Genomic DNA, 21,579 nt, shown 5'->3' with positions numbered 1-21,579 from the left:
GAAGGCTCCACATGAAGGGATTGTACGCCCGAGTACCATGTGTTTGTGTTGCACTAACCGTCCAAGCCAGAAGGGCAAGATCAACATGTCAGTTGAACTGTCTCAGATTGGTGCAACGTCCTGTTCACGGACGAGTCCAGATTTGCCCTGGATTCAGATGATAAGCGTGTAAGGGTCTGGAGAGAATGAGGCACACGCAATCAGGCCAAGAACATCATCGAACATCACACATTCAGAGGTGGCAGCGTCATGGTGTGGGCTGGAATTTCAATAGGATATTGCACCGAGCTGCACATCTTTAAAGGCGGTTCTGTGACGGCTGCGCGGTATCGATGCTGCAGCAGTTGGTCCTGATTTCCTCCTTATGGACGATAATGCCCGTCCCCATCGAGCCAACATCGTTGATGAGTACCTGGAAAGTGAGGGCATTTCTTGTATGTAGTGGCCTACGTATATTCCCCCGACCTTAATCCCATTGAAAACCTTTGGAATGTCCTCGGGCGTGCTGTCTCTGCACCTTTACCTCCTCCAGCCAGTCTGAGAGAGTTGGAAACTGCTCTAATGGAGGAATGGCCATTGCTCGCATCTGCGATGGTTGATCACCTCATTGAAAACATGGAAAATCGTAAAGTTTGTGTGAAGGTCCAGGGTGGTCACATACCATATTAATGTAAGTTTTGTTTTGGTCAGATATCATATTACTGTAAGTTTTGTTTGGTTTGTTTGCCTTTAAACATCATTATGTTAATGACCCAAGTGTAATATCATATAACTTACGAAAAGTAAAGATTTTTTTTCCATCTTTGTACACAATTCTTGTTTTCTTTAATGCATAAACACATTTGCTACCTTCATGTGCAATTTTGTGTTAATCAGAGCTTTACCTCTCCATTTTTGTTGATTTTATCATTGCGTGCTTAACTTTTGAAAGCATGTTTATATATTGCAAATTTATGTATGTATCCTTTATCCTATTTTTTTAACTTTTCCCGTCACTTTGTTTAACCACAACGATGAGAACGCATGGTTAATTTAATATGTATCTTCTCTAACGTCACATTTCTTGCCACTTTTCGCTAATCGCGGCAATCAAGATGAATGACTACGAACAGTATTCGAAGTGGGGGTGCAGGAGACCCCCCCCCCCATCACTACCACCACCATCAACCAGCACAATCTAAGTATCACCCAACCTGCCCACGAGACGAGACAAAACTTTGGTCTGTCCCATCCCATTTAAAAAACATTCGTTTGTCCCGTCTCTTTTTATGAGATGAGGTGGGAAATGTCTCGTCTCGTGAGGAAATCTAAGGTTAACAATAGAAGGCATCCCCCTAGCTGTCCCCAATGTCTCGAGCAAACATCCCCCATGTAACAATTTCCACTTCAGTGAAAGGACATTCACAAAGGAATGGTCATGCCCAGGTTGAGAATCAAACCTGGAATATGCGACTTCCTCCGATAAATCATGAATTTTGTGTATAGTATAATAATTACAATGTCAGTTCATTTGTGGTAATTCTGAATCGTCAGTTTGATTTGCATATATAAGCAGGATTATATCCTGTTTTCGAGGGCTTGTAGCATTGAAATGAGGAGTCAAACAGAATTTGTATTCTCCTCTTTGGTATTTTGGTACATTGCAACACATTGTGAAGGCATATTGTGGGGTGGGGAGCATATGTGGAGGTAAGGCCCCACACATTCATAACCTTGGTCATTTGTGGAGGTAATGTTATCAGCACCATGCTCTAGCCAGGTAACCCCCTGGGTTGTTCTCTAGGGCCCCATTTATTAGAGGCTGTGTGAATGCCAGATCCACTCCATTCAGGTAAATTTATGGCAAAAGTTCCTACCTGAATTAACCTACCCGTGGAATCAAAAACTGAATCTCCCGGATGACAGTCTGACTAGTTTAAATGCCTTAGGGCAATGAATTATATTCTTTATTTATAAAAATATACAATTTGTCCAATACAAAAACTTTATCATATTTCAAAGCACTACACCACCATATATTTCTCCATGTTCTCCGTTGTGTATTTCTTCTGGTCGTCCATGAAAAGGCACTACAGAGCAACCACGAACAAAAGAACCTTCGGCCAAAAGCCTTCGTGCATCTTCCCCTCCATCTGATCAACTCATACCAAGCATGCTTCCTCTCCCCTCCATGTGTGAGTACGAGGCACATAATACGCGGCTCTGCGCAGGTCATTTTGGCCATGGTCCCACTTAAAATGCTTCATCCAGTGTCACTCCCCATTTGTTCAGTTTTGTGATGCAGGCTGGAATGTACCGGAAATTTGCACAGAGAAGGGCAAAAACTCTTGCTATTGCAGTGTGTTTTGCTGCTCAGATTCGTTCAAGGTTCAAGGGTCTCAAGCCCTTTTGGTGGAAATTAGGGGTTGTTCTCAACAAAAGTTATTTTAAAACTTGAACAAAAAGTTTAAAAGGCGTTTTTAGGTACAAACAGGACTTTTAGGCATTTATCAGAATGTATGGTTCATTTAGGCATTTTAGGCACTATAAAATTTCAGTGCTGGAGAGCTGTGTGCATGAAATGCAAAGATCTCTAAATAGCATACTTCTAGGATGTACCAAAACGAAACTAGAAATCCTTTCCGTGGTGATAAATATAATGGCTTAAAGAACCAAAATAAATCTTATTCAGAGATTTTTTATTTTTTAACTTTCATTTTATTATCTTGCACACATTATCTTTTAAGCATTCAGCAACTTATCACAACACTCTCATACAGGTAGCATTATGGCCATCTGTGGCTTTTGATTTGCTTTACACACAGTGTAAGCATTTTTATCTATGACAGCAATTGTGTTTATTCACTACCTTATCAGCGTCGCTTGTGTACTTTATGTTTTGTCAGATGTATACTTATCCTCTGTGTGTGCATGTATCTCTACAAGAAAGTGGAACACTCAAAAGTGAACCTTTAAATAGCTTTGAAGAAAGAGCAAAAAATGTTGGTCTTTACACTGGCTTTTTACTTTGTACTATAAATAAATTGAATTTATAGTTCAAGAATTGATATGGTCTATTTTTCATTTAGAAAAAACCTTGTGATGCATGTGCATGCCAGTATACTGGTATTGATCCAACCAAGACAATAATGAAGGAATCCATTAAAGGGCACCCCTTTAGCTATTTACAACATTTTTTTCTGCCACAGACGCAGGGTTGCCACTGACATGAAAATCCTGGAAATGTGGAAAATTCAGAGAAATTGAATATTTTTTTGTGCTTCCAAGGTTTTTGGTTATTTTGTGAAATTCTATTGTATTTTGATGAAAAGATTCTCTCGGGGTATCAACCAGACAACTTCCCTGGTCGATAGCCCAAGAGAATCTTTTCATCATTCGTCTCCAGGAAAGCTTCAAGAAAGCAGTTTATTTTTCAACTTTGTTTGAATATTAATTTATTTGATTAACATTGTTGAATAAACTACATTAATTTGATTAGCATGAACATTTGAAGACTTCACATTTATGTATTACTATGTTAAGACATTATAAAGTAGTCTGGAAGTTATTTGAAAGTAAATGGAAAAGTTGAGGAATTTGGTTTTGTCAAGTGAATTGGAACCCTGAAACAAAAATTCTTACATCAAGCAGAAATTGCACAAAAGTGACCTGAAGGACATGAAAAATTTCAAGATTACCGAAGCAGAATACAGATTTGCTGACCAGGCATGATATTCTGTCTCTTCTAGAGACTACAGTCAATGGGTTCCTAGTAAGATCTGCTGTACTCCACCTGGGTTACCTAGCAATTAGGAACAGTGTTCTTTTTCGGGTTTTTTGAATCTTACTTCCTATGCTGTAGCATTGACTGACATTTTTATCTTGGCTATTGAACCTGTCATGCACCAAAAGTTACCCTTAGCGTGGATTGAAGGTCCAAGGCATTGCCTCAGTGTGATCCCAAATCTTTTTTATGCAACAGCAGCTAGTTATGCCATGAGTGCAATAATTACACAAAAGATGACATTGTTGTTTAAATATTGAAGATAAAGACATGAAATGGGATCAAAATGAGAGAAAAAACATTGCAGAAATGCTCAGATTTTTACCAAAAAATGAATAAAATATGCTCGAAATGGGATCAAAATGAGTGCAACATGATGTCTGGGATTGGCCAGATTTGAGTTGGCCTGCCTTGCAAATGGTTACCAATAAGGTATCCCTAAGCCATGTTAATTTCTTTAAAAGAAACACTGTTGCGCTAATGCTTTAGCTGCAGAGAATCAATAGTATTAACACTACTCACAAAGACTGCATGTTATTTGTTTGGTCACATCACAGATATTGGTTCTGATTGCTGTAAGGTGGTTTGGGATGAATTTGATTCCCAGTTTGTGCCATGTTACACATGGAGCACACACTGAGCACTTATAATGTTTGTATTTTTGCACCTATTCTACAAATGTATTTTTGTGAAAATAAGATTACTGAGGTTTCCTTTTTATAAGTACCAATCATACATAATTCGGTAACATAAATTTGACTTGCCTTGTTCTCTGGTGGTTACCTTGAATCTGAGAAAATATGTGATGCTTTTCAATATTGATGTCACTAACATTGGTGATTGGTATCACTAATATTGGTGGTATTGGTATTATTTATTCTAGTTTGAATTTTCCATTGAGTAGTGAAACATATTACTACGAAGCCTTTATCTTGCAGCTGAAAATGTTAACAGAGATGATCTAATTTCAACATACAAATCTTCTTGTGAAAAACATAGAACACCACCTCTGGATGGTGTGCTGAAGCAACTTGAGGTAAGTTCACTGATGTCTGACTGAGCAGTTTGCTGTGTATATTTTTGTCACAGTCGAAAGGACTTGCAGTATGCACGGATGTCCAGAAAGGGAAAAATGCATTTCAACCTAAAATTTTATGTTTCATGTGCATAATTGATTTTGTTCCATTCACAGGAATTTATGTAAATTATTTCAAGGGCATTGCAGGATTATAACTTCAAACTGAAGGAGTGAGTGTTTTTGGGGGAGGCAATGTTGTTATGGGAGGAAATATGGCTAGTTTTGCCCTCTGTGTAAAAAATGTGTAGATGTTCATGGTTGTATGTAATTGAATTTGAATATCTTAATTTTATCTGCATTTCCTTATCAGCTGGGAATTTTCAGCACTTTACATGGTAAATTAAAAACTCAGCTATGGATATGAGAAAACTCATCATCAATCTCATGTCGTAAGAGTTGCACCTCAATGACAAATGCATTTGGTGGTTGTTTCATGATATCTCCACTGCAAGTTGACATGTCCTTCCCGGACGTATGAACAGACTGTTGAAGTACACCATCCTGCCTTGTATATATTAATCTTGTTGCTAGAGAATTATGGAATAAGTGCATGGAAGAAATTTATGCTGTTACTGCGACTTTTAGTGTGTTTCGTTATCATGTACAATTTTATTCTTAATTGCATAATCAAGATAAATAGATTCTGAATCTATATGTTAAAACGTAAGTTCTGATTTTTGTTCGTTTACTGCAAATCTTAATGTTTTCCTGTGCCCTGAGAGGTGTCATTCGTATACCAATATAGGGTTTCATGTTGCACATTCTCAATATATATGAACCCGGCATGACCGTGTCAAAGTTGTAGATTGAAGTTCCAGCCTGTTAATGAATGTTCCTTTACGAGTGTCTCCTCAGCAATTTTATCTAATCATCATTCATCCTTGGCCTCTCCGATGGTGCAATGGTAGCGTCGTCGCCTTGTAATCAAGGGGTCCCGGGTTCGATACCTGGTGGAGGCACATAGTGGTTTGGATTCCACTTTAAACTGTTGGTCCAGTCCCAGTTAGCCTTACTGTGCATAAAGTGGACTTAAAACACCAATTCAAACCAAATCATTCATCCTTATTTTTCTGATGTGCCTAGAGAGGCAGAATGCAAGTAGAATATAAAAATTGAAATAAAAAATAGCACACAAAGGTACTGTGGAATGTGAATGAACAAATGGTAACAATTATGTTGGGATCTTAATAATAAAAATTGAGGTAATTTGTCAGTTAATAATGTCATATTTTGATGGACCACATCATCATTTTTTGATATCATAAAGTTGCCTTATTTTTTCAATTTTTTTACATTGTTTTTATTGATATTTGTTTCATTAGATGTTACATTACATACATGCAGATGGAAATGATTTCCTATGTCCATGCAACTTTTATTTCGGAACTTGTTAATTTTGAAGGTCCCTTGTCTTCTTGTTTTTTCACAGTTACCACTACACTTCAATGTTTCAACCCTGTAAGATGTATACAGTAAAGCACAAAAGAATTACAACAAAATAAAAATATAATTAAAATCGAAATTTAACACAGTAGAGTAATTTTGTAAATGATCATACCCATTTTTGAGTTTTGTTACTCACAATACCTGTTTTTCATTAACGTAAGTTAATTTTAATTTATGCTGTCTCAAGAAGTCAACTGATATTGTCTAAAATTTGAGGAATAAAAATGTAGATAGATATTTAATTTTTGAAAACTTTTTATCATATTGATATGAAGTATGGAATGTGTGTTGTTTTAGAGTGTGTGTGTGTGTTTTGATAACATGAAGTAATTTTTTCTTCCTACTTTAGAGTGTGGAATTGGAACTTGACCGTAATGAGTGCCTAAACCTGAAAGGGGAGAATCTAGAACCACACGTGTGTGAAAGTTTAGAAGAGGTTCTGAAACGTGTACAGTTCAAAACAATTAATTTAGAAGGAACTTCTCTTGAAGATGAAGTAAGATATATATATGTATATATATTTTTGTTTTCCTTGGTTTCTAGAGGTTTTGGATCCAGGCTTGTGTGTGAATGTTTCTGTGTGTGTGTTTCTTCATTAGTTTCATCTAATCATATTTCATCCTCATTGTCATGATAGGGCATGGATTTTTAGGTGCAAAAATGTGGAAAATATTTATTTTCTTGTGTTCTAAAATTATGTACTAAAATTGAATAATACTTGACTAAATTTTAAAATTATCTTACACATGTTTACATTTTGCTAGCTGAATTCTGTTCAGTCATATCTCCAGTTTTTTGTCGGAGATGAGTTAATGATGTTATTTTGTTCCTTACATGTTAATGTGTCACATTCTGAAGCAGCATGTCTACATGTCAAGTGGTAGGAATTATCAACATTAATAAATATTTGCACAATTCATGTAGTGTATTCAAAATCTATGTACATCAAATTTCAATCAGCTGTCCTGAAGAGTTAATGCAGATGATCATGTGGAAACAGTATTCAGCTGGTGATTTGTGTGTGCTTACTAATTGTAAGTAATTATGTAAAATTATATTTGTGGACACGGTGGCGCAGTCGGTAACATGTCTGGCTACCATGCTAAAGGTCCAGGGTTCGATCCCTGGCCGGTTCAAATCCGGGAACTTTTCTAACGTTGGAAGTGGCCCTGGTGCCCACCCAGCATCGAATGACATGGGTACCGGGGGGAAACCCTGGGCGGTAAAGGCGGTCAGGGGCATGATGCTGATCACATCACCCCCAATCACGACCGGATGAAGAAAGTGTGAGCCGTTACCCCCACACCCCCTATACACCTTCATGGCGTGGTGCTAAGCACAGGGAGCACTTTTTTTTTATTATTATTATTTTTTTTTTACTTTTTTTACTAATTTTTGAACATATGGGATGTGTTTGTAGGAGCATTTCTATGTAAACTTTTAAAGTTTATGAAGTTTCTGAGTTTCTTAACGGTGATTAGTTCAGTTTATGTAGCAGCATATCAGCTGAAACAAGTGCACAAGGAGAAGAAAATTTGGGAAAACACAGAAAATGGTTTTACTTGTCTCATTAGAAACACCAGAGTTGTACTACAAAATTCAATCTGGCATCAAGTAGGTTCAAATTCTTTTCTCTTATGTAGCCCTTTGATCAAACTATTGGAATCCCTGTTGCACATATACTGTAGCCTGAGTCTCATTTCAGCATTTTCAACAAGATTTGATGATACAATAAAGATGCATTTGAGGCTGAATTGCAATTGATGTACACCTCTGCAGTCACTGGCCGTGTTCATGGCCTGAAGCCATATGGTGGTTACCTTGTGAAAAATAGATATAGTTAGATATACGTTCCTCCTTTTGTATTTCAAGCTTATTCTCTTTTCATACAGTGTCATTATATCTGGTTTAGGCTTAAACCTTGATCTATGTCACTGATTTCTGGGCTGATTCAAAGGGCAGTTAAAATTTATATGGGAAAACCTCTGCTGGATCTGTATTGCTGTTATTCTTCGTGATCCTCTAGACCAGTTATACTTGACAGAGAAAACCCTACGTTAAAAACTCACTTAAGCAAGGATATAGCATCCTATTTACATTACTTTATTGTTTGCAATTTATATGGTGGTATGTCAACAAAGTTGAGTTTACAATTAAATTGCTCCTTTTTTTTGTTCAAAATGTTTTTTTAGCAAAATGAAAAGAAAGTTATTAATTGAATTACTATTGTAAACAAACTTGAATTTTTTATAAGAAATGATCAAACATGGAAATTTTCATGAAAATACCCTTTTTGTAAATGGCAGGAAATGTAATATGTAGAAATTTAAGTGAAAACACAAGCTCAATCAGGACTCACACCCGGGTCTGTAGCATACTCTGTCATTTTTCAACCAACTAAGATACTGAGCCGACTCAATTTTTGGCTAATGGTTTGCTTCCACTGTGTATTGCATTTGAAACACTGTCATTAGTGACAAGTATCTGTCAGCATTGAACTCAGTAATATCATTGACCGAGACAGTTCTCACACAGGTAAAAACAGTGGAAGCACAAAATCAGCCAATACCAGGGCTGACTCAGTAACTGAGCTAGTAGAGCAGTGACACAGTATACCGGAAACCCTGCTAAGTCTTGTTCAAGCCTGCATTTTTAGCTTAAATTTTACATAAGATGTCATTTGGTAGAGTATATCTGAAATTGTTGTACATATTTAATGCAGTGTTGTAAGTGGAAAGGCCTGGTAGCATAGTCAAGGAATAAATTTTGATCCATGATCTGGCTGAATTTTCTCATGACTTGTAATTGTTAAACAAGGAAGTTGCAGCAAACGGGTTGCTATAAAAATTATTTAGATTTATACGTAGTTTATGGTATCACTGTAATTGTGGACCATCCAGATACTGTGATATTTGAAAGATAATGTATGTGATGAAAATTATTTTAATTGCAAATAATTTTTTAATGTCAACTTATTTTCTTTCACAGGGATCAGTTGCCTTATTTGACATGATAGAATATTATGAATCAGCTACACACTTAAACATTTCTTCAAACAAAAGTATCGGAGCTCGAGGTTGGCAGGCATGTTCTCGGATGTTGAAGAAGGTATGTTTTTAAGAACATCATGTAGTTGAAGTTAGTGGTTGCTCACTGTGATCGAATTTTGATCATGAGTGACACAAATGCAGATATTAACAGTATATTTGTTAATAGTATGTTTTGTTATGTAATGGATATGCAGAAAGTAAGTTCCAGTGGGATGTTAAAATAAAGAAACATACATATCTGTTACAAATTTATTATGGTCAGAATCATAGATTATTACTTGATATAGGCTTTGATTTTATGATCTATAAATCACCAAAACTTTGCAAATGAATAATTTAATTGTGGCCTAAAATTTCCAAAAATAAAAATATGCTCCAACAACAATAAAATTTGTAATGTGCATTTATCATGGGGTGTAATATTTATGCAAGATTTTAAAAAAAGAAAAATATGTAAAGAGTATGAATTTTGAAAGTATCCAAATATCAGTTCCATGTGCTGGTATATTTTCACATACTTCTTGCTAGTTCACTTTATGAACCATGAGTAATCATTTACTACTTTGTGCAAATTTTCAAATGTTGCCGACCTGTTGTATCAGCAAACCTTGTATCTAGGAAAGTTTCTTTCCATGTGATTGACATATGAAGAGGAATTGTAATCCACTTTGGAATTAGCTAAGTTTCTATTTGGATCTGAACTACTATGTGCTTCCTTTATCAATCAAAGCTGAGATCCCTTAATTACAAGGTGACAGTATTACCACTATGCCATTGCAGAGGCCCCATACGTATGGAGTTTGTGAACAGTGTCATGCTCAGTTTGAATATCCATGGATAGTATTGTTGAAACAGTTTAACATTTTGTTAAACGTATACTGGGTGTACACAAAGTGTCTGACACATTTCAATTATTAATAAATCAGAGACTAATGAAGATGCAAATAAACTGGTGGCAAAGATAGGTAGATGAACTCAAACAGTTTTATGACGTGTATCAGTACATTCTGTACGTGCTCCTTTTGTTGCACAGAGAATGTCAAGACGATAATAGATTTCTTCCCACGTTCGGGTCAGCAAGCCGACATTCACAATGGCTATCTCATTATTTATTCTGGCTTTCAGTTCATATGTTCATCATTAAAATATGTCATTTTAATTATTAATAAATATTAGTAAATAAGAAACTCACCCACCGAAGGAATTTCAGCCTTTGTCGACTTCCACCTCCAGCGTCATACCTACAAGATACCAACCACTTCCTTCAGAAAATAAACATCTTCCCACCATTACCCCCTAACACCATCCTTGTCACCATTGATGTAACTTCCCTCTACACCAATATATCCCACTCCCATGGCCTCCACTCCATAGAATCTTTCAACAACAACAGACCGAAACCCCACAAACCCAGCACTAATTTCCTGGCCCACTTAGCCCACCTTGTCCTCACGTGCAACAACTTCACCTTTGAAGACAAGCACTACCTTCAAATCTATGGCGCAGCCATGGGCACCAGAATGGCCCCAGCCTATGCCAACCTTTTCATGGAGAAACTCGAACAAGAGTTCCTGGAGACCCAACCCCTGAAACCTCTCCTCTGGCTTCATTTCATTGATTACATTTTCATGCTCTGGACACATGCATGACCAACTTAACTACTACTCCTTCATCAAGTTCACGTGGACCCACTTCACCAACCAAATCACCTTCCTGGATGTGGACGTGCACATGAAGGAAGGCCATTTGGAAACTTCTATCCACATCAAACCTACAAACCATATGCAATACTTACACTTCTCCAGCTCGCATCCATTCCACACCAAGAAAGCCATCCCATTCTCCCTGGCCCTCAGAGGTCAACACCTCAGCACCTCACGCACCTCCCGACAGAACTATAACCTCCACCTGCACCAAGCCTTGACCAACCGTGGATATCCTTTCACCCTGGTTACCAAACAAATATCCCGAGCTGCTTCATACACTCCCACCAAGAAACCTGCCACCAACCCCCCTGCACTTGTCACCCAATATCACCCCCACCTCAACAAAATCAAACACTCTCTACATTCCCTCCTTCCCATCCTGCACAGTGATCCTGACATCAAAAACATCTTCCCAGAGAAGCCCAGAGTTGTTTTCAACCCCCCCCCCCAACCTCCAAAACATCCTGGTCCACTATACCCCACCAACTCACAATCAACTCCCCCCACACACAAATGCAACCATCCAAGGTGCAAAACCTCCCCATTATTGTCACTTCCCGCACCCTTCAGATCTACACTGCCACTTGCAAATTCACCCTCTATCCCAAAGGAACCTGCTACAGCTCTAACCTCATGTATATTTTCACCTGCAGTATCTGTGGCTGCTACAACCGGGGGGGGGGGGGGGGGGGGAGACATCCACAGCCCTCAACCTCTACATCAAACAATCACTGCTCCGCTCTTCCACCCAAAACCTGGACTTTGCTGTTGCCATGGATACCAACCACCATAATGTTCCCTTCAATGACTGCTCCTGAGCAGTGATCATCCACCCCTTGCCCCAATCCACCAAAACCTCAGTATGCAAGAGATGGGAGAGGGCTTACATATCAACCATGAGTGCAACCACATCCCCTGGCCTGAACAAGACCACCCAGTAATGTCCCCCATCATCACCCCTCACCTTCATCACCACCCTTTGCCTGGCGAAAGAACAAAAAAAAAAAATTTATGGCACTGTCAAACTTTTTTCTGGACCTGGTAACACTGCAGCCCATGCTGTCGCACTGTCTACATTGCTATCTTCACAAACTTTTCTACTTCTCCTGATGATGTGGTGCACATCTGCGAAAATTTGAAAGTTTTTCTGTGTCTGGTGTTTCCACTTTCCCCTTTCACTTATTATGTATACATACAGGGTGTATCATAAGTAATAGCCCAAACTGACACACTTGAATGTACACGATAATAGGAGCAAAAATATCTCTGTAAACATGGGTTTGCAAATGAGCCGTTTTCGAGATAATTGCGAATGTGTGGTTACAAGCCGCCACTGACTTCGTCCTAGTTGCTAAAATGCTAATACAGTAAGAAAAGTCATCGGAGATCTCATTGCTTTTATTGAACAAATGTTAGATGTTACATGTACACTCGTACTTGTTAACATTTCGGAATTGGTCACAAACATGTACAATTCTCTGTACTGATTGTGTCCATCCTGTTTGATTACAACGCCACCTCTCGGAAATGTTCTGTTTTGTAAAAAAAGAGCAAACCTCAGAACGCGCAAGGAGTAAAGCACTCTGTGTTTACCACGCATTCGCGCACGTTATTAGAATTTTACCAACTTGGACTACGTTTACAAACAATGAAGTCAGTGGCGGCTTGTAACCACACATTCACAATTATCTCGAAAACGGCTCGTTTGCAGATCCATGTTTACTGAGACTTTTTTTGCTTCTATTATCGTGTACTTTCAACTGTGTCAGTTTGCGCTATTACTTATGATACACCCTGTATATATATATGTATGTATGTGTGTGTGTGTTTTTAATTATATGTAATTTGTTTTATTATTTTCCAGACACGTTGTTTAGAACATCTGGATGTAAGGGATACATCTTTAAATGAACAGCATATGCCAATTCTTAGCAGAGCTTTAAGGCTAGGTACACATTTACAAGTTCTTCATCTAGAGAAATGCAGTCTTGCTGGACGTCCTCTCATAATTTTGGGTATGTCAATTGATTAGTAAACCCTTACCTTGTATACTTTCTATCCTTGCTTGTGTATAAACTTGAAACAGAAGTTCATCTCTGCACATTAAAAATCCATAAAAGAAGTTAAGCCACAATCACAGTTTTTATCCTGTGCATATGCAGCCAGCCAATATCATGTATTTTTTATGCATTTCTTTTTTGGTTACTTTGCATTTACATATATGCCTTACCCAGAGTTCAAACCTGATCTCAGGCTTTAAATGCATTATGCAATCGCTCTGCTACAAAGGCTGGGTATGTACAGGGTATCCCAATAGAATGTGATGGTTTTCAAGCTCTGTATTTGCTGGTTAGTTTATAGGTTTCACTCTATGAATATGACATCAGTTAAGTGACCACCCTGGTGGCAAACACATTTAGTCAATCTGCAATCAAAATCTCCCATGACTCACTCCAGTAAAGTAACTTTATTTTTTATTGCCCTCAATGCAGCAATAATGCATTCCTTCAGCTGTTGGGCATTTGGTGGTTTGGTAGCATAGACCTGTGACTTTAAATATCCCCACTGAAAAAAGTTTTGAAATCACACATGATGGAAACCATTCCCACATTAATTCCATTGATTCCCAAGTGGCATGTGATGTGCCATTCTGTTGAAACCAAAGTACATCATCTTCGTCTGTATCAGGTAACTTCAGTAGTGTAAACATCTCTTGGTAATAAACTGCTCTTACTATAACACTTCGATTATTCTCTTCAGAAAAGTATGGTCCCATGATTCCAAACACTAACACGAGGAAAATCTGCTTCATCAGACACGATGTATTTGCAAAACAGTTGGATCATCATTGAAAATGTCTACCATGTTGTTACAAAACTGTAGGTGCATGGTGATCATTTCGTTTCAGTTTCCGCACAATCTGAATTTTGTATGGATGCAGTTTCTGGTCTGAGTGCAATATTCAGAAAACACTTCCACGAAAGATTCAAAGCAAATGAATGTTGCCTACCAGAGCACATATACCTTGATGTCAAAGTCTGTCACATTCACTCTGTTTCAGGGGAAAGTGCCATGTGCTTCATGCCCACGAACTGATTAGTCACATTCCCAGCAGCATGGAACTGTTCAACCAATTTTAATTGGGTGTTCCTTGATGGGATGGAACCATGCTAAGCAATTTGGAAATGCAATTGAAATGCTCTGTGCACTTGGACAACACTTCTACACTCAAAAAACATCCGCACAGAAAAGATGTGATACCTCACTGACTAGTTTGCCATGCTATTAGTCACTGATGTTACATAATTGTGCAGTAGGTCAAAAGTCGCTTACTCAGCCAGTGAAGGAAGGCACATTCGCTGATACAGCAACACTTGCAGCAATGACCAGAAGGTGGCAGGTTGGATGGGTTGGACCCACCACTTTGTCTCAAATGGCACACAGTTCAAATTTGCATGCTTTGCTACCCAAGGTTGCATGCTTTGCTACCAAACCATGTAATGTCCAACAGCTAAAGGAACACATTATTGCTGCAGTGAGAGCAATAAACGTTAACTTTACTAGAGTGAGTCATGGGTGATTTTGTTCGCAGATTGACTGAATGTGTTCACTAGCCAGCCACTTAACTGATGTCATATTCAAAAAGTGAAACCTGTAAACTGCAAATACAATTTTTTTCCCTACAAACTACTACTCTCACAATATTAATTTGAAAATGGTCACATTCTATTGGGACACCCTGTATTTTTTATGTGATGACATACTTAACCTTTTGAGTCCCAAGGCCATTTTCACAAGTAAGCCTCACGGTCCCGAGCCGATTTTGAGCAAAATGCAGAGTTTCAATTAAATGAGTGTAGATCGGAGACTAATTGCCCTAGAGAGATGAGTGATATACCGCTGTACGCGGAATGAACCAGAGATTCAGACTATATGAAATTTATGCAAATTCGGCGTATATATGAAGGTGCAAAGTGGGGAAATCCCCTGAAAATACTTTTTTTTAAAAAAAATGGGGTTTCGCCCCCTCTCGCCCCCTTGAAAAAAGTACATGACAGTGTCGACATGCACATGAAAATGATCGCTGGCATGTAAGAAACAGAAATATTTGCATCATTGTCGTATGACCAATGTAACTTGAGTTGTACCCCCTAAAGGAATGGTGGGCACGCCACTGATTCAAGCTTCAAAATGCAGCGGTACCTTGAAATGACTGTAGCTCAGAAACTAAATGCCCTAGAGATATGAAAGATATACCGTTGTACGCAGAATGAATCACAGATTCAGACAATATATAATTTATGCACATTCAGCGTACATATGGAGGGGGAAAGGGGGGAAATCCCCTCAAAAATACTTTTCTTTAAAAAATGGTGTTCCCCCCTCCCCGAAAAAATGTCAAAATGCACAAAATGCAAAATTTATGCAAATTTGGCGTATATATGAAGGGGGAAGGGAGAAAACCCACCAAAATTATTTTAAAAAATTGTTGTTTTAAAAATCCATTTTCATGAAGAAAAAAAAAAGGTGTAAGAAACATTTCTGTTAAATACATGTGTTAGGAACAATATTAAAAAAAAAATCGAAATTCTAGCCAAAAATAGAAAAGTTATAACGTAAAAACTACGACCTTGACACAGCGTCTCGATCGAGACGCTTGGGACCATGAGGGTTACTTTTAGGTATCTCGATCGAGACGCTTGGGATCCAAAAGGTTAAAGTAATAGTTCACTGTGAAAACATTAAGCCATGCAGATGCTGCATATCTTTATTTTTGAATTTGAATTGAAGAAGGGCTTCATAAGTTTTGTCCAGAAATAACAACATTCATCCCTTACACTGAAAGAGAAACATAAATTAAAGAGTTTTTTGCAAAGGAAATCATAAGATAGAACTGAAACAAAAGGGAAGTGGAGAAGGTAACATAAAACTAAACTGCATAATCTTACATATTCATCCCCTGATGATGTTAAAATATAAATCATGAAGACTTCAATGGGAAGGCCATGTAGCATGCATGAGAGAGGGTTCTTGTTGGAAATCGGATGGGAAGTGACCTGTAGGAAGGCCAAGACAATTATGGAATAACAATATAAGATGGACCTGAAAGAGATTGATTGGTAAGGGTTGTCAAGAGTGGTTTGATCTTGCTCAGGATAGAGACAGTGGCAAACATATGTTGCTCCATCAATAAACTTTCAGGTTTAGGGTCAGAGAATAGTCCTTGGTCACAAAGTGTGTGTTTACAGCATACTAAACCTTTTATCATTTTCCAACAGAAAATATTATTTTCAGTGGCATAATGAAGTGTGCTGCATGCCTTAAAATATACAAGACTTCATAGGGTCAACACGTGGAAAATGTTACAAAGAATAGTAGTTTTGTCTTGATGTTGGTCACTTTGTAAGTTTGTCTCCTTTCAGCCGCTGCTCTCAAGTTAAATACAACGTTGAAAGAGCTTTATTTGGCAGACAATAATCTTGGAGTAACTGATGCTGTGCAGCTTTGCTCACTACTACGCTGCAATGTGAAACTTCAACTCTTAGATGTGAGGTAAGCCTTTAAAAAATAATGGAAGGAAACATTCTTCTTCATTTTTACAGATGAAGAATGAGATTCTAGTGCAGTTATTCATGATGATGATTGATTGATTGATTTAGTTTTATTTTACTTCGGGTTTTGTGCCTCTTGGCTAATTTGTGAAGATCGGGATGAGTGATGAAATGATGAAATTGATGAATGGACATTCACAAACAACCAAGCCGGAGTGGGATTCGAACCCGGGACCCTTGGCGTCGCAGCACGATGTGCTAACCACTCGGCCACAGAGTCCGGCTCAAGATGATGAGGATGAATGATGAACTGCTGATATGGATGATGGAACAAAAACAGAGAGACACTTGTCCCTTACGTAGGGCTCAAACATGGCGTGAAGAGAAAAGTTTGTGGAAAAACAGACTTAAATTTGTCATCTACTTAAAGCCTGTAGTGTACGTAAAAAAAAAAAAAAGAGTGGAGAACGTTACGAACACTAAACTGCATAATCTGTATTCATGTCAATAGCCGATTGATGGAAACACATTAAGTGGTCATCTGCCACCAAAGTTCCCAGGTTTATGTCCCAGCCTGAGCATGAGTGTTTTCAACTATTTCATTTTTATCATCGCAATTAGCCAAAAGTGGCAAAAAAGCACTTTTTGAGTCTCTCTCATTATCAGTTTCAGCTAATCATCAATCATTGCCATCTTTGTTAGCCAAAAGTGGCAAAAAAGCAGTATGTTAAAAAAAAGTATAAAACACAAATCAGGGATCAGAAGCATAGAATTACCTTTATTGAACTGTTCCTGTGCTTTTTGTTAAGTATGAAAATAATTTTATTTACTGCACTAGTCCCAGATCCAAACTTACATTCCTTAGAAGTTTTGAGATCCAGAGAGTTTCTGCAGTTTTGAGTTCCAGACCCACAGGAATCGCAGCAAAATGTGTGTATACATCTTGATTTTGAAGACAGATTTTTTTAGGTGCATTTTGAAAATGGAAGATTTGCACACTTAGCCTAATTTATCATTTGATCCACTTGTCTTAGAAAGTCAGATTTAGAGCAAAATTACAGGTTTTGAAGGGGGGTGAAGAATCTGAGAAGGCCATCTAATTTTGAGTCATATAATTAGTTTCACTTACATTTTGACCAATCTAGCTTAAAAATGGGCCTCCCCGATGACATGTGGTAGCGTCGTCACCTTGTAATCAAGGGGTCCTGGGTTCAATACCCCGGTGGAGGCACAAAGTGGTTTGGATCCCACTTTAAACTGTAGGTCCAGTCCCGATTAGCCTCACTAGGCATAAAGTGGACTTAAAACACTATAACTCAATCAATCAATTGATCTAGCTTAAAAGTTTTAATTTACAGTTCAAAAATATATTTTCAACTCTGGTAAATTTGAAAAGGATACCTAATTATGTTTTGAGTAGTTTATCCACCATTTTGTATAATAAATGTAATAGGAAAATTGCAAATCCATGAAAGAGTCAAACTTATCTTTTGATCCAGTTGGCAGGAAGAGATGAATTTGAAGTCTAAATCAAGGTTTCTGTTCAATAAATCTGAAAAAGATATCCAATTATTATTTTGAGTATTCTTTCTCCCATTTTGAAAAGTCGTGGATTTGTGAAAAGTAGCATAGTCCATATTTTCTTCCAACTGTTCAAAAAGACAGTAGTCCAGTAAAAAATATAGGTTTCTGGAGTTGATAAGTAAAGAAAAACATCCAGATTGGAAATGAAGAGTAAGCTTTCCGACATTCTGATACCACAAGGGAATTCAGGGTAGCTATTCACCAGGAATTCCTTGAATTCCAGGAATTGTGCGTGAATTTTTCTCTGTAGACGTGAAAAATTGCAACTTTTGGCTTTTATTTTTATCTAGAAAGGAAAAGAAAGCTGCATGGAAAATGAAAGTGAATTCTCTCAATCCGTTTACTTTGTTAGTGTCCTCTGCAGAACAATCTATCTGATACACGGAAGATTATTGCAAGATTTTGAAGTTGATTAGTTAAATTTGAAATTCTTATACAGTTAACATTTTTTCGTAGATTAGTATATAGCATTTGTGACTTGTTTGTAGATGTATTTCGAGTTTTAGTATGTGAAATTGCAAATCTAAACTCTGCACCTTAAATTAAATATTTTATATAAAGTCAATCCCCAATTTTACGTTTTTCAGGGGCCCGTAAATAAAAAAAACGTAAAATGCGGGAAAGCATAAGGGAGGGATGAAACTCAAGTGTCAGTAAGAACTGACCACACAATCGACTTTTTAGGGTATATTATGTCAGAAATACTGACCGGGAGAGGGGGGGGTTATGACCCCCATCATCCCCCCTTGGGATTAATCTACTATTTATTATAGGATTTAGAAGTCTTGTGGAGGGCAAACACCTCTTCCACCAATAGTTTCCCTGTAAATAACATGTTTCCTTTTTTTTGGTCTTCCCGTCAACGTTTTAATATTGTGTGATTTATTTTCAGCACTTGAATGGTTCCGAAGAAATCTGCACGTTATATCATTCTTAGCATCATGTGTATTTCCTTCCTGCACTGCTCTGTGTGTTCAAGGCGTTTATCAGAAGGCAGAACAAGAAAAAAAAAAATGATCTTGTCCATTTTTTAACTCTCGCATTATGTCTGCTGCTCGTGTTTCCTAATCATCAAAGCAAAACAACCTTCATTGACAGGATTCAAAACTGGCGTTTTTCTTCCCTTCAGAGTGAATGAGTCATAGCTCTGGAGACAGGAGACGAAACATTGGCGCCGGTTGCCAGATGCCCGCAGACACCCCTCCAACTGGTTTGTAATGGGAGGGAGGGGAAGGGGGAGACAAACAGGTGGTGGAGTGGTGGCATCTTATCAGAAGTGTGCTTGTTCCTGCCCGGCCAAGTTGCAAAAAGAATAGAAGGAAAGGGGAGGGGGAGGATCACTGCTTAACACTCTCCCATATTGTCATGTCAATGCTTCAGACATAAGAGCAAGATTTCCGACGCAGGGCATTAAAGAATGAGAAACCAGCTCAATCGTACAATTACTGCATAGCTGTGCACAGTGGCGGATTAATGAGCTCATGTGTTGGGAAGATGGGCATTTTTTAAATTTTTTTATTACTACTACTACTTGCAGTATGCTATGTTCGAATGTGCATATTCAGGTTCAAGAACAACTGCGTAATTTTAGATATCAGAGGAACGGAGACAGGAGATCGCTTTTCACCTTTATGTTAATTGGTTAAGATGTCTCATATAAACGGGCGGCTCACGAAAATCGGGGCCGAAATACTTGGCACTTTTCAGTAATTACAAGACTAGTGATGATACCATAGGGGGCATGAGAAAGCAACCCCCCCCCCCCCACTTTCAAATGAAGAAAAAGGCGAAGATAAAGTTCCCCATGCACTTTGCACCTATGCCGTGATGCATAGGGGAAGTGGGAGATCATGTGATCAGCACCATGCTCTGGCCACCTTTACCCCACATACTCTTCGATCTCTGCCAATTTGGAGGTGATGTGATGAGCACCATGCTTGGACAGCATTTACCCCTCAAAGTTGCCCCGAGGTACAAATTTATTTTAGGCTGGGTGAGCTCCAGAGCTGCTTTATATGGTAGCTTAGATCACCCACATTTTAATAGCATTTAGAAGTGCACTAAATTTGGCTGCTCTCAGAAAATATTGCCGAACCCCTTGTTTATTCACTCATTTTTCCTGGCCCCGTCACTTTACAACACACGAGTCACGTAATATGCATAGAGAAACATTCTCTGCCTCACGTAGAATAATGCATTTATCCGAACTTTGCCCCTCCCCTCCCCCACACAATTGATTTGGCACGAATATTTTTACGTCAGTAAGTAAAATGTCACCCTATCTGCTCATAGAAAAAAAATCACTTTAGCTTGTGCATTTTCAGCTTCATTCTGATAACCAAATGATATAGCGTTCGTGCAGAAACCTCAGATTAAAAATAATCGAACTAGATCCAATCCTATTTCCTTAGGAATCAAAACTACTTTCCATTGAAGAGAAAGTGCAGTTGTTATCCTGTATGGCAGATCCTTATTTATTTTACATTTCCAACGCTGCAAACAAGAATAAGAAAAAAATTACAAACATGAAACAAGCCCTCCCCCTCTTTTTTTCGTTCCTGTCAACTAGGAAGGATTCCGTAAATGAGTGTGCAACGAGTCCCGTTGTCAATTTTCCACTCGCGTTTTTGTGGAGGGGAAGGGCGAACAAAGACACCTCAGTCGCACACGTGTCCAAACTTTAGGGAAGGCAGTATTTAGTTAGAATCTGTGTGGCAACAGTACGCTTATTGTCTGATCCTGAGGCAGAAGGATCGGCCCATTTCATCTACACAGGGACTGCAAGAAGTGCCGTTTTTCATTCCTGTCTAGTGTCAAGGGATGTACGACAAATGCAACTTGTGAGCCTCCTCCTACCTCCTCCCCCTCTCCATGGAACCATACCTTTTCGCCCCCTCATCTCCCATGATAAACCTAACATCTGGGAGTTCAAGGTTTGGGGGGGAATGAAACAGCTTCGAAAGCAAGGAAAATGAGGCAAAGTTGCCTGGCCAACAGACCAGCAATCTGGCAAATTTTACGACATCAGAACTCAGAAAATGTATAAAGCGAGAAACGGGAGTTAGAGCGAACGTAAGTTCGAGGTGAACAACCTATTATTTAGCATAGCCTTTTGGCGGGACCTGGATGGCTGAACGTATTAAGCAGGAAAACGTATAATGCGGGAACTTAAAATTGCACTAGAATTTTTAGATACGTTCGAAATCACGGAGACCCGTTATATTGGTAATATATTTGTGTGTGGGTTGAAATAGAGAAAACATCTGCTTGTACCCTTGAATTTTTGGAAATTTCGCCTTCAAAACCGGGAATTATACTTGAATTTTATCATGGTCCTACAGTAGCCACCCTGGAATTCTAAAATTACCAATTGCTAAAGTAACTCTTTTCAAGTTTCCCA

At 38.3% G+C, this 21,579-nt stretch overlaps 1 protein-coding gene across 1 annotated transcript in view; it reads left to right on the top strand.

Annotated features, from left to right (window-relative positions):
• Positions 1–21,579, top strand: part of LOC145987827 (uncharacterized) — a 59,667-nt gene that overhangs the window by 20,520 nt on the left and 17,568 nt on the right. Inside the window, exons 2-6 of the mRNA XM_083122564.1 lie at positions 4,702–4,799; positions 6,637–6,783; positions 9,276–9,395; positions 12,908–13,058; positions 16,467–16,596. Coding sequence (XP_082978690.1) covers positions 4,702–4,799; positions 6,637–6,783; positions 9,276–9,395; positions 12,908–13,058; positions 16,467–16,596 — 646 coding nt within the window. The remainder of the gene's footprint in view (positions 1–4,701; positions 4,800–6,636; positions 6,784–9,275; positions 9,396–12,907; positions 13,059–16,466; positions 16,597–21,579) is intronic.

The sequence above is a fragment of the Lepisma saccharinum genome, chromosome 5 (genome assembly GCF_977018435.1).
Source record: "Lepisma saccharinum chromosome 5, izLepSacc3.1, whole genome shotgun sequence".
NCBI lineage: Eukaryota > Metazoa > Arthropoda > Insecta > Zygentoma > Lepismatidae > Lepisma > Lepisma saccharinum.
Note: the sequence above shows the minus strand (reverse complement) of the source record. Positions and strands in the feature narration are given on the sequence as shown.